The sequence below is a fragment of the Tribolium madens genome, unplaced genomic scaffold (assembly GCF_015345945.1).
Source record: "Tribolium madens isolate multiple individuals breed KSU strain unplaced genomic scaffold, Tmad_KSU_1.1 Scaffold_3;HRSCAF=73;Tcas5.2_LG2, whole genome shotgun sequence".
NCBI lineage: Eukaryota > Metazoa > Arthropoda > Insecta > Coleoptera > Tenebrionidae > Tribolium > Tribolium madens.
The window spans coordinates 1,016,814-1,031,072 of NW_025401006.1; the positions used below are offsets into that span (position 1 = coordinate 1,016,814).

General features: G+C 31.6%; 1 protein-coding gene across 6 annotated transcripts in view; it reads right to left on the minus strand.

Moving 5' to 3' along the window:
• The window catches only part of LOC123008232 (protein jim lovell-like), an 82,244-nt gene that overhangs the window by 38,486 nt on the left and 29,499 nt on the right, over positions 1-14,259 (minus strand). For 2 of the 6 annotated variants that reach the window (XM_044403944.1, XM_044403942.1), the window contains exon 1: positions 8,754-9,297. The exons of the other annotated variants lie outside the window; for them this stretch is intronic. In XM_044403944.1, coding sequence (XP_044259879.1) covers positions 8,754-8,802 — 49 coding nt within the window. In that variant the 5' untranslated portion in view covers positions 8,803-9,297. Of the gene's footprint in view, positions 1-8,753; positions 9,298-14,259 lie in introns of those variants that run through there. 6 annotated transcript variants of the gene reach the window in all.

Genomic DNA, 14,259 nt, shown 5'->3' on the forward strand with positions numbered 1-14,259 from the left:
GAAGGATAAAATGCAAACTGGAACGAACGAAATCTGTTACACTAGACAAGAATCTGATGCATTATTGAGTGAGAAAGCGAAAGGCGGAAAGGAAGTAGAAAAGCGCTGTAGGTCGGCCTAATTCAACCTTGAACTTGAAATTTTCTTCCAGACAATTTTTGATCAATTCTTTGCAATAAAAGATCATCAACACCATTCTGTTACCTTGACATTGAGGTCACGTCTTTGTCAATTGCCGACAAAAGTTCTGAAACAAGACTATTCTAGAAGTTTTTGATTTCCTCCAGCACTGATTTAGTAACAATTCATCCATTAAGAAAATAGCTTCTTGCATTGTGCAGTTGAAGGACGAGGTCAAAATAATTGTGCAGAATCTCTAAGATATGATAAACTATTTCTAGTAAGGCTACTATTTAATAAACTGTGCGCAAATACCCATGACTTGTTATATCATGACCATCTTCTACTTTCAACTTATTGTAGAAATTAAGGCCATCGTCGATACGCGGAAGGAAACAAGCCGTAGAAATCGGATCAAGTGCATTACGAACAAGGACAACTAATCACTTTTTTAAGATTCACTGCCGATCCTTAGAGACACAATTCTCACTGATAACTAAGCTGGGATTCCTAGACAGAAAATGTATTTAACCAAATATTTGCTTTTGGTGAAGTATTGTTGTATAGCCTTCCGCCCCAGGCAAGATGCTATACTATAGCCTTGACATCGATAATAGCTTCACACTAGTTTGCAAATGTTAAGTTATTATATTATTATCTTAAAGTTTTAAATATGGTAAGCCGATTTGCATATGCAATAATAAACACGACCATCCAAGGTCTTTTATTGGTATGTAGAATTTCAGTCAATCGTAATCCTAAAACCGCAAAATTTCACCAATACTAACCAATACCCGTGTTGATAATAATCGTAATAGTCAACATCGATGAATATTCATCGCCACATAATACGATTACCGACTCTTGTTAATAAGGAAATGCATTGATTTTTTGTGGAGTAATTATTATTTTGTTTTTTAACGTATTTAACGGTTATTTACATTAACTAATATAATATTAATAATATACTAATAATATTCATCGCACAATTTTAGAGATATTTAAAACCAGTTTTAAAGGATCACACCGGTTTGAGCTACAATCACCAATCACGTGGTTCACAAATAGGTTATTAAATTCGCGCCTAAGTTAGCTATTGCAAAATTTCAGGGACAAAAAGGCCATCCGGGTCGTTGCTCTCGCAAAAGTAAAATGCCTTCCGAAGCCTAAATAAACGACTCTTTGAAGCTTTTGTCTTGGGAGTATGGACCCATCAATTAGCAAACTGGATTTGCTTGCATGAAACCCAAAAAAAAGTACCCACGTACAAAAGTGCCAAATATCAGAAAACACCTTTGAAATTTTTAATGATCCAATGTTTTAGGAACTTAGGAAGTAATTCCTCAGCCTTCACAGAGACACTCTTGTAAAATACTTGGACTTAATTAATGATAATTAAAACAAAACAATTTCCCGTAAAGCAATCACTTTTTTCCTTTCCTCTCGTTTGACGCAGTCATACGATTCGATAATAAAAAAACTTTGATAATTAGCAATAAAAAGCTGTCTATTTATTTGTTGCTTGTGGCTCGTGATTCATAATTGTGAGGATTATAAGCAATTGCGTTTATCATCACGACTTATTTCTCCTGGTAAATGTGCAATCCCAACGTAATAAGCGGAAGAGTTAATTAATTAAGTGCAGCTGACTTTGTTACACAAAGGCTTTAACAGTTCGAATTGCTACAAATTATTGAAAACAAGTATTCAAGTATATGAATGTGATTGATATATTAAATGTTTCTGTGCTAGGTTAATGGGACAGCAACTGCGTGCAAGGTTTTAGAAAACAAATTTATCAGCTTCTATGTGTGTGTCAATAAAATTGATAAATTGTACGGTTCGATAATGCAAAGATTTACGGTCTCTTGTTACAATAATTATTCAACTATTGCATGTGAAAAAGAAATGTGCAAAGAAATTGCAAGGGTACCAAAATCATTTGCATATTCTGTAACCACTATCACCTTGCTAACTCTTTTAACATAACTTCGGCTTATTGTACAATAAAAAGTCAACATTTAATTCTACTCCTAATTAAATGTATATTGAGGTAAAAACCTTGAATTATTCCTAGTGTCAAAGTGAATTAATCGAATAATAATCAGAAAAGCAATATCTCAGAATCGTTCAAATTACTACCATATAGATATCGTAGCCGTAAATACCGCAATATAACCAGCAGCAGGAATCGCTAGCGGCCCGATATGTGGAGATTTCAACGCTCGACAAGTCAATAAGCTAGTAACCTCTCCTTTTATGTTACATAACAAGACAGCATTTTGATGATGCCGACTAATTAAAATCTGCTTTAACAGCTGGCATTGATTGTTATTCGAGCAAACTTCCTTGGTGACAAGAACCACACCTCCGATTCTTTCCAACAAACGAATTTAGATCAATTCGTGATAGTTGTTTGAGGACTCAAGGAAACAACGCCAATAAAAAGTGAGTTTCCATTTCTATTCCAGAATGACGCACAATGCTACCGAGAAATAATTTATTATTTAATTAAGTTGACAAGTCGCGGTTAATTTTCGTGGAAAAGAAAATTCTCTCAACAATATTTACTTTATATCTTGTCGAATTTACAATTAAAATTAAATGGTAAAATGTTGCAAGACGTGTCTAGGTAAGTACACGTCAAGTTCCCTTTCACCAAATGCTATACCTATAAATACCTCAAATGATTAAGAACATTTCAAACTTATTAAAATTTAGAATTCCTGTGTCAATGTATAAATAATTTGAATTTGCATATGTTCCTGCTTTACGCCAGAAATTTAACATAATGTAAACATTTACTAAACTTATTATTTTATTTCAAAAATCTTTATCTGTGCTTTAAATAAATTAAAAACACAAATTGTTATTGTCAGCATTAGTGCTTTGACCGCATAAATAAAACATCAAACAACAGGAAAGAGAATAATGTCATACTCATTAATTTTTGTTAATGACTACAATAGAGTTAACTAATTGTTTCAATGTGATAACCTCAAATACCTATTCAACCTTTATTCAACTTAACTCATTATTTGAACAGAGGAATTTAAAAGTGGTTGTGATGAGATTTTGTCACTTATAAAATTTTTACCCGCAAATGTCACAAAAGTGACCCTTTTATGACTAAACATCTGAAGTAAAAGTTTTACCTTTCATGCATGGAGTAAAAACTGTTTTTTACGCTTAGGCATTTTTACTTGTACCATGCGACATTTACCAATGTTGTCCTTTTCGCTGCTTCAGCAGTTTCATTGTAGATCATCAGCGTTCGACATTTTGCATTAGTCGTTAAATCAATAAACACATTCCAAAATCTTAACACAAAACAACGTGTGACGTTTGTTATAATTTTAATGCAAAGCGTCCTGATTAATATTTTGTTCATTTACTTGATAATTAATAGTGTTTTTCTTTACTCTCGATTTGAACACGTTAGTGAATAAAGTAGTATATGCTATTTGAACTCAAAGTGAGTTTATGTGGTTCAGTTGAATTATTTTCCTCACTACGTTCGACAAAATAAACATACCTACAGTTTCGCCACATAAACTATTACGTTTAGTCCTAATAACTTAAGTAATATTCTATTCTCTAATCTGTTTTGTTCACTTTTTGCCAGTAAAAAGACAAGTTATTTTCTAACTGAACTAAACGTTATTTGAGATGCTACATACTCAATAATAAAAAATGTAAATATGTACAATAATACGTACTTGGCAAACAAAAAAGCAAAGTGAGCATCTGATCAACACCGTCAAAATAAAGTAATCAAAATTAAGTAAAAATAAAAAGTAAAAAAAAACAATATAACTGCTCTCAAGTCTCAAAGTACTCGTTATAGACTTACAGACAGTCTAGATATCCTTGAAAACAATGTGAAAAAATTGTAGACACACATAATATTATAAAATTTTCTATTTGATATTATATAATGTAACAAATCAACATATTTAACCATTTTTAAGACTATAGGTAGTAAGAAAACTTATTTTTTGTCCTTTAATTAATATGATATAATTATTTGTTATGTTGTTAACCAATTTTTACAAAACTTGTCCTTATAGTAAAGTTAATTATTATGCGGTAATTCTTTGTAAAATGCCTGTTTTTCAACATTTTCTTTAAAAACAACATCTTTTAATTAATATGATATAATTATTTATTATGTAGTTAACAAATTTTTACAAAACTTGTCCTTAGTGAAGCTGATTATGCGATAATTTTTTGTAAAATGCCTGTTTTTCAAATTATCTTTAAAAACAGGATTTTTTAACATACCTATCATAATTATAAAAAATTAGAGACACTTTCATAATCTCAGCACATTTTTGTAGTTTAACATGGTTTTATGAGATAATGTTTTATTGCATATACTTTAATATACCTAAGTACCAAATCCTAGTTTGTAATCTCACATATCAATCTTTACAACGGATTTTTACAGTCTGGACGTCGTTATCAAAATGTGGTGACTGTATATGAATCTACACCATTTTGACAAAATTACCACTGATTACGATTAGAATATAATAGTTATTTATTCTACGAGTTTGCGTGTAAATCGGACGCTTTATTTCACCGAGTGGATTTTTAAACCACGAGTATTGAGAAATGCCAAACACGGGAGAAAAACCGTAAATTTTGTCGAAGAATAAAGTTTATTTTTGTAATTAATAGAATGACAATAACAATCGAATTTTTTAAAGTAAATTTTTAACATGCAGTTACTAATAAAATACTTGCAACGTCACAATTTGTTTTAAATATTATCAAAAAATAAATTGTGCACCTCAGAAAGTAGCACCTGTGTGTGATGTGGTTAATTATTCTTAGCACGCCGCCAATTGAACATGACAATGCAGAATTTTTTCTCTTCACTTGCAGCTATACAAAATCGATTCGGATATCTTAACGAGTTCTAGGTCAATAATTAAATTGACCAGAACGAATGTTTTCTTTGACTGTCAAGTCCACATTGAAGTTACAACACTGATTTATCATTGACTTTAGTTGTTATTATAATTTTGCGGTTTTATTTCGCAAGTACGTTACCATTCCTTCAATATTTTAACATTTGGCGTTAAATTAGATGTTTATGAAAACACTCAAGCGTGAATGCATCAATTTTATTACAGAGGGTCGGATATTAGCAACAACAAGCAGTAAAAACACGTTTCTCTACTTCGAATGCGTCTTCTTATCAGATGCATTTTCTGCGTTGATTTCGTTTTCGGCAACTTGAAATGCCATCACAGCCAATATCCTTGTTCCTTTTTTCATACATTCACATGGACCATCATCATCAGTTAACAACCTCAACAAAATCAAGAAGTTAAAAAAATAAAATGTGACTTTCTCAATATCCAACTAATCGAAAAGCAGCTTCTTGGGAGTAGGAGAGTGCATCACTGTGTATCTTTTGCGCAAGATATGAATCATGTCTCTTATTGGAGTTTTCGGAATGTCTTCAACGACTGATGGTTTCTTCAACTTGACACTTGCAAGTTGTTCAAGAGTAATTTTCGGTCTTACGTTATTTTCGGCTTCAGTTAAACTTAGCAAATGGTAAGGAAAAGGTGGAGGAGATGGAATGTTACTATCTTCAAGAGAATCACCTTCACTGTAATGTAATTTGAAGGGACTTCGCCGTTTCTTCGAAATTTTTAGAGGTGAGGGATTGCCAGTTGACACATTATCGTTTTCGGGTATTTCACTAATCACACATCGATATGATGGAAACATTCCACTGGGCAACTTAAGTAAAAATTTTCCAATGGCTTCTCTCGAACGAATTTTTTCCCAAGTCAACATAATTATTCTTTTAACCAAACTTGATCGAACTGAGATCAATGTCAAAATCAAAAGGTAAACAAATCATTTGCTTGGTTACCAAAACAAGCAACATGATTTTTCCATAACTAATTTACACAACTCTTTCCAACTTTATAGCTGAGACACCCAGATATAATTGCTCTTTTCCTTTGTCGAAAATTGTTTCCGACTAATTAATTATTCCACTATTGATTATAAAACCATAAAATGTAAACCATGAATTTAAAATGACGATTTAGAAGTTGCAAAATCGTGAGAATTTTACTTGCCAAGGTTGAGAACATCCGGAAACACGGCGAAAAGTGAACACTCATGAGAAGGCACTTGCAAGATAATTGGTTCGTGTTTGATACGCCAAAGAAAAAAATTATAGGTAATTTTTTATTAGTGCATATTTACAATAAACTCTTCGTATTTCACTAAAAATATTCTACACAAGTGCATTTCTTAATAAAAATTTGTATATAACGGAGTACATATTAGGTTTGAGGAAAATATTTTGCACCTGAAATAAGATATTTAAAAAAATATGTTAATTCGTGTAGATGCTTTATCGTTCAGTCAATTTTTATCCAAATAATGTCTATTTTGTTTAAGATTTATTACATTGTTTATAAACAGTAACTCCTCAGTTTACAAACATAAAATTTGAAAAAGGAATGTTATCAGTAAAATTATTCAGAAGGCCACTTTTATTTACGCATTTAAGTACTCAAATATTGTGAAAAAGTGAATTTAAAGAATACGAAAATACAATAATGTCTCAAATTTTATATTTGAAAGCTTCAGAACAAAAGGAAATGGTGGTCAAAGTACAAATCGTGTTTCGTAACTGGCAAAACTCATTATTTGCTTGTGATCACTCCAACGTGCGTAAAACATAGACGTTTGCGAAATAATGAGCTTTTTCCTTTGAAACTAATTATTGTAGGTCACCGTTTTCCGATCTCAAATACGTTTTACAAGAATGCAATGCTACAATTCAAATTAGTTGTATCAAAGTACTTAAGTCCAAGGTGTTTACCAATTAATAGAATTACTGAAATCAACGTAATCACTGCGGTAAAATTGAATGGTGCTTTTTTTGTTTTTTTCCACCTGACTCTCCTCGACTTTCAATGCAAGTCAATTTGTTTTCTTTTCGTTTTAAATTTTATAATCCATACACGGCGTGGAATGCGTTGATTTTTAGGCCAGCAATTATAAATTCAGAACCTTGTCTTGCACGCAGGACCAGTCTGATGCATCTTTGACGTAGCAAAATTAAAAAATAAAAACAAATTTCTAAATTATTTGTCCAAGTTTTACGCAACAAGTGACCTGACCTTCACGAAAAATAAGTTTTCTTCAGACTAATAAAATCATAAATCAGGATGGTGATTTACAAGTCAAAAACTACGTGTTTGTAACGTCATTCAACACCCAGAGAAGAGAGATTCTATCTTTTTTCACACTAGTTTCATTAGTAACACCTCAGGTAAGTCCAAAGTGCGATGTTTAAACAAATATTATTCAAAATAAATAAATTACTTGTTTGATTCTATCTATATTGTTTAGACCCCACCCATCTAATCTGCAAATAATAACACAGAGTAAAAATGAATTATTTATTGCATTTTTTTTTACATCGTATCAATTGGAAACGATTCCTTCCACAAATAATTTCAGGTAGGAAATAAAACTGTCATGCATGAACAACCAAATCCTTGACATTGCAAACAAACACATTAGAAGCAACTAATAACGTAGTTTTCCTCAAGCAATTATTTTTAGAACAATCATTCAAACATGAAAAATAGTATACAATGCCAAAAATATATTTTTATTTCGAAGGCTGCGTCTGAAAAAATCAGAAATTTTCTTTCTGACACCTGTTGATCAGCACACAAAGTGATTTTGCAAATATTATTCGCTACGATGTTTATTAGCAATACATATAGGCACTATATTTTTAAACTGCTTTAACAATATTTATCTGTTTGTAATTTAACAACTCCAAGGACTAGACTTCCTCATTAATTGTTTCATTGTGATTTTGAAATAAAAATTACTTTATCATCCGCACTTGTAATTTAGGTTTTATGATATTAATAACTGTGAAGTATGGAATTTTTTGACCGGTTTATCAATTCAAGGACTATAAATTAAAATCTGAAGAACGTTGTTTCACACAAGATTGTAACTTTTGTAAATTAATAGTCTGTCAAGCATAAGATGGACATCTTTTATTGAAAAAGTTATTTACGGAAATTGACAAGCACTTAATTGAGGTCGATCAAGAATTTAAGGAGTGCAATGTTATTACACGATTACTAATTCTTCGGCACTTTAACATTTAAATTAATGACAATGATTTGTTTATATTATCATTAAAATTACATGCAATGTTTTATGTATCTACGAATTATCTTATCAGGAACATCACCAGCAAAAAGTTATGTAACGTTTTTCTGTTTTTTGCAGTTTTTGTGAATGCATGTCCAGAATGAATAAAAAAAATATAAATCGCAGGAAACCAAGCGTTCCGCGGATATGACGACCTTGCAGTAATTTTATATTTCAGAAGCTTTTTTAGATGGAATAGTCAATGATTTTACAATGTCGACGTTTTAGATCAGGTACCACACTGTCAAAGTTATTTTCTCAAGAATTAATTTGGTTTTCAAAAAAAATTGTAATTATCCAACGAGTAATAAAAAACTTGTACCGTTAATGTTTTTAACATCTTTCAACCCAACATTAATAGTTTAAAAAATTATGTAATTAGTCTCAAGGGTAAAAAAAAATTGACTCACCAGGATTGTACTCGTAGTACGATGGTGTACAACTCGTTGAAGTACACATCACTGTGCGAGATTTATTTACACTTGATAAATAAAAGGCACTATCCCAGACTGTCGAAAACTTTTCGAGTTTCTAACTCAGTGGAAGTTTGTATGATTTTGGGTGGAAAAACGATTGAATGATAACTACGATGAAAAGCCATGAAGCACAAACATCAAAAAGCGCGAAAACCCAAAAAGTTCTACCAAAAACCGGCAATTTCTCAAATCAATGTTTTCATCCTGATGATAATAATCCACGATTATTAAGACACTACCACTGTCATTTCGAGTTTCCAGTTCTTATAGGACGCAACTGGCACGTGGTCTCGTCGAAATTCAAATATTTTTTTTATTTGATAAGCAAGTCGTCGGCACGTGACAGTGGGTTACGGTAACTCACGCTAGGTTGTGAAGTACTGAAGTGTCGCGGCCAGGTAGCCGGTTAATAAATGGTATTCTCGGGTTAACCAGATGATGAAGTTCGGTTGTGACCAGCTCGAATACCGGCAACTTCACGAATGCTGGGGCGTTCTCGCACAGGTGAGTGGCGCAGTCGCGTGTATCTTCATAACGCGAGGTCAGTGTTTACATATCGGCTCGTTGTTGTTGACATTGTTTGTGCAAAATTAGACGTGGACGAGAAAAATTAAAGACCTGCTAAGTGAATTAACACCCTTTAAGGTTTGGCGACAAACAAGAGCGAGCTTTCGGGGGAGCTTTTAATTATGTATTGGTATTCGCGCTGGCGGCTGACCTCTTCTCGTTTCCTTGTCTTGCCTTATACTTTGCCAAAAACCGCCTTGTTCAAACATTTTTTCACTCAATTAGATACACGCATCCGGTGGCCGGTTTAGGACCCGAACAAAAGGCACGATGCAACCTCAAACCATTATCTACAATTTTCCAAGGGAATTCGTTCACTATATCACTACATCGACAAAGCTTGAGATGATCTAGAAAGGGTCAATGAAAGTTTCATTGCAAAACGAAACTTGAAATTGAGACGAAATGAAAGTTTCTATTTTTTTTGCACAACATTTGAAAAGTACCAATAAATTGTATTCTGAAACACATGTCCTTCTTTAGTAAATTCTTCTAAACTGAATGCCTACAAACACAGCAATATATCCATTTGAACCTTCTTGTAAGTCCTGGAATACATTCTAGTACAAATTGTTTCCTTTGCATAACGAATTTTCTTGAATAATCGGATAACGAAAAACTTTCAAGAACCCAAAAAAATATTGTTTAAATCTGAAGAATACCATATGTCAATGAAAGAAAGGGTGCTTACTAAATTTAAAAAGTCTGCTTCCTTATTTTAAACCGCTTTGAAGATCACATTTATATGTATACAGGCTTATCAGTATCATTAAATAGATATAAAAAAATGTCAAAGGTCAAAAAATAAATGTCAAAAACATTTTTTTCATGTTCCTGGTATCATAGTTTACTTGAAAATTTTCTCTGGGGCGCGAGTTCTGGCGCACCTGTATTTTTTATATTAAAAGTTACTACTGCGTAAACAGGCACATTATTGTGTTATTGGTAAAAATCAAAAAAATAATTTAAAGTAAAAACCTTTAGGATGTATCACTTTAGCCTGGTTTAGACTGGTTAAATTTTGATAAGATTTGATAACCACATTCATAATAATAATTAGTTCTTTCTACCCATTTTTTTCACATAGACTAGACTAAAACAATTATGTGAAAAATGTAAGCTTAAATAATAATTTCCTTGTCATTGAATTGCTTTCAACCTAGATGGATTACCTAATCCTTAAATACTTAATAAGTAATCAAATTATCACAATTATTACATATCAATGTTTACAATCGAAACTAATTCATACAATAAAATATGATCAAACGATTATTAAATAATAATTCAACAAAAAACATTAAGTTTTTACTGTTTAATGTGGATAAGGCTCAGCCAGCATGTGAATATTTACTTATTATAATTAAAGAAAATTATTATTATTAATGCAAAAATTTTACATGAGGAAAACTCCGATAAATGAAAAAGCTTGTTGTGTTTGTATTTTATTAGCATTTCATCGAATCGAGCATTAATATTTATCGCCCCGTTTCTAATAGTGATAAACACCTCTGTAATAGAATATAATAAAATTAAATGTTTCAACACTCCAAACAGCAAACAAGTCTTTGAATCACTGGATAAATTTTCATAAAATATTCCACTGTATATTCTATATCTTTATAATATTTACATATAAAACATAAAATTTTACAGTGACGAAAAAGTAATCTAATTATAGTCTCGCAAAGCGATTCAAATTTTGCAAACAGATTTATTCAGCAACAGTCCTTTTTCTAAATTATTTCCTAGTTTTTGTAATGAGCAACAACTATTCATGATTAATTACATTTCTCAGGTCCTTGACAATGTCTTCCTAGACACTAAAATCTTGTTTTTGTCAGTTTTGCCAAAGACTTTTGACCATTAATGGTCCGGATTTTCCTTAGACGTTGAAAAATTTATAATGCAAATGACTTTTTTATGTTACATTTCAAGCATCTCAGAAACCATTGCAAATCGTTTTAAGAGCAAGTAACTTTTAATATCACCAAGTCAAAATGTTACCAACCTGTTAAAAAAGCTACACCTGTATATAACATAACACTGTACTTAAATAAAATATGCAATTTTGCGCGAGCAAAACAACACATGAAATATTTTTGCTAAAGATATTTTAATTGGTTGTTTGGCATTTAAATGCGTTGCGACAGACTAGGCAATATTCTGATTTTGGAAATTAACTAAATTAAACTTGGTGGTGATCTAAGCGTTGAGAAAGAGCCCTCAACCTTCCTATGTTTTGATCGATTTAAATGCGAAATTCGTCTTTGAGAAGATCCCACACGAGATTGCAAAATTAAATCCACACCTCATCAATAAAATAATGGAATGCCGAAGTCTCAAATACACAGATTAGGTGTAATCCCATGACCTTTGCCTATTTTTTCCAACAGTGATTTATTACGAATCACTTTCGGCGAATCACTAAATAAGGAAGTGTTAAGTAGAAAAAAATCTAATACGTACCAGGAATGACATTGCAGTTTTTGCTACTACTCAAGAAAATTGTAAGTTTGGTTCAGATAATAAACCAAGACCCAATTTCTGTTATCAATACAGAGCGCGAATTTACAATGACTCAAGTTTACGAAGCGGCAACATCTTAACCTGAATTCTCTTTTTTATAGTGTATTAAGAGAATTGTTATCTTTGTTATTTAAATGTTATTTACCGCTGAATACATCATAAAAGATAAAACGAAGCCAAAAGCACCTTTAGTGCTTTTTTATTATCCTACTTTGGCATCTCCTTGACGGGGAATAGAGTTTAAATTTATGTTCTTTTACCTATTTATACGCCCTCAAGACTAATTTATACACTTTTCTCTTCCACGAAGTTAACATATCATCTTAATGTTATGCTGTCGTAGTTGAGTAGTTGGTGACGTAAAATAGTTCTTAATCCTCCTTCGTGTGTAATAACTCTTCTAAGGAATGGCCATTCTTTGGACTTTGGATGATATTTCTCTATTGTTTGAATTGACGTCATTGCATCTTGAGTCCATCAAGAAATCAAGGTCTAATGATTTGCTCAAAATCCCTTCCGGGGATAACACAGAGATTAAAATATGATGCACATCCTGAAGACGTCTGCAGTATTTTACGCCATTTCTTAAGAATCGCCTTGCTAAAACCACGTTTTCCATAAATTACCATAATTAATTCATTCATAATTTATTACAACGAATTATGTAACTAGTCTGTGATTTGGAATACTGGAAAAGTCACAAGACGAGTTCTTAAAAGAAGTTCCAACCAGTTTGCAAAAAAAAATCAAAAAAGACACACAACGCAAAGACAAAACGCTTTAATTTGTTGTATTTTATCCCGACGACAATAATAAGTTGGACATTAACATGTCAGAATTTAGGACAATGACTCCAGATTAACTTGTTTATTAGTTATTTAAAAGATAATTGCGTTTTTGTCATTAAATAAACAATGTGAAGGTACTGCACTGTAATATTTGATATTTTACGTGACTATAAATACACTGGTGCTTTTTAATTAATCGCGGGCGTGGAACTGGGGGTGTTTCGGTCGATTTTGTTAGAATTGCGTGAACCTTCCATTTCTGATAAGAATATAATATCATCCACCCAAAAGGTCGAGGTCGTTTCGCCGAAAGAAAGGTCACTGTTAACTTCCTCGACCATATGAAGTCACTTATAGACAACGCAATGTCATTATTAGTGTGACTGTAATTCTGAATTGTTATTTATTTGTTGCACATAAGCCATTATTGCGTTCTTTATGGAAGAAAGTCATGTTCTTCCGTTGTTTTCCTGTGTAGCATGAGTAAGGGTCATAAACAAAAAAATACAAGGCAACACTTTACAATTGTAAATTATGCTGTTATCGAAATTGAAAAAACATATTTAACAAACTAAAACTTAATTCTTGTGTGTCATCCTATTTAAGTGAGTAAAATGTTAGTGCAACAATTATGTGACGTATAGTGATTATAATGTAGCTATTTATACAGGGTGTTTACGGTCTTGAGGTTAAAATTTAAAAGAGATAATATGCATGGTACAAAGAAACCTAATACGATATATAAAATAAAAATTTGCATTGTAAAAGGAAAGATGTAATTCGTTTTATATTATATATTTGTTTGAGAACTACTCCTTCAACTGCAACAATGACCATTAGTGCCATTGCCGTAAATCATAATCAAGACAAGCAATTTATTATTTTAATAGTTGCTAACCATGTCCATAAATTTGGAAAAAAAAACAAGAAAAAACAAATCAAACCTATAGGAGACAATTTTGTTGAAAAAGATCTTCGAATTTTGATAAAAACAAAGGCAATAGCGAATCAAATGATGACAGTGCCAAAACTATGAAGTGACTTTGCTTCATTAGCATGGATACATTTTTATTTATTTTATTTTACATTTTATATAATATAATTTTATCTTAACAAAGAAATAATTCCAGTGACTCTCAATCCTTGAACCAATTCTTTTTAATAACAGTTCTGTGAGATTTTTTTTCATTTACATTATTATTTCTGCACTCTTTTACAGTGCGATCAAAAAGTCTTTCTATCAAGTAGGCGTTCTAGTTGAGGACGTATGTTGGTTGCATGGCAGTTCGTATGTTATCTAAATGTCAAAAAAATATTTTATAAAAATTAAAACATTGAGCTAATTAAATTGAATTATTCTATGAAACGTCTCAAAATATCCTAAAATGAGATTTTGTTGGTGTTTAAAAATCTTTCACCACGGTTTCCTGTTATAATTTACATAAAAAATATTTTGACATTTCTGATTTGTTAGTGTGACATTTTATCTTCCACAGACATACGTTTTAAATTTCCACGCTTGCTTGATAGACAGACTTTTTGATCTCACTGTATTA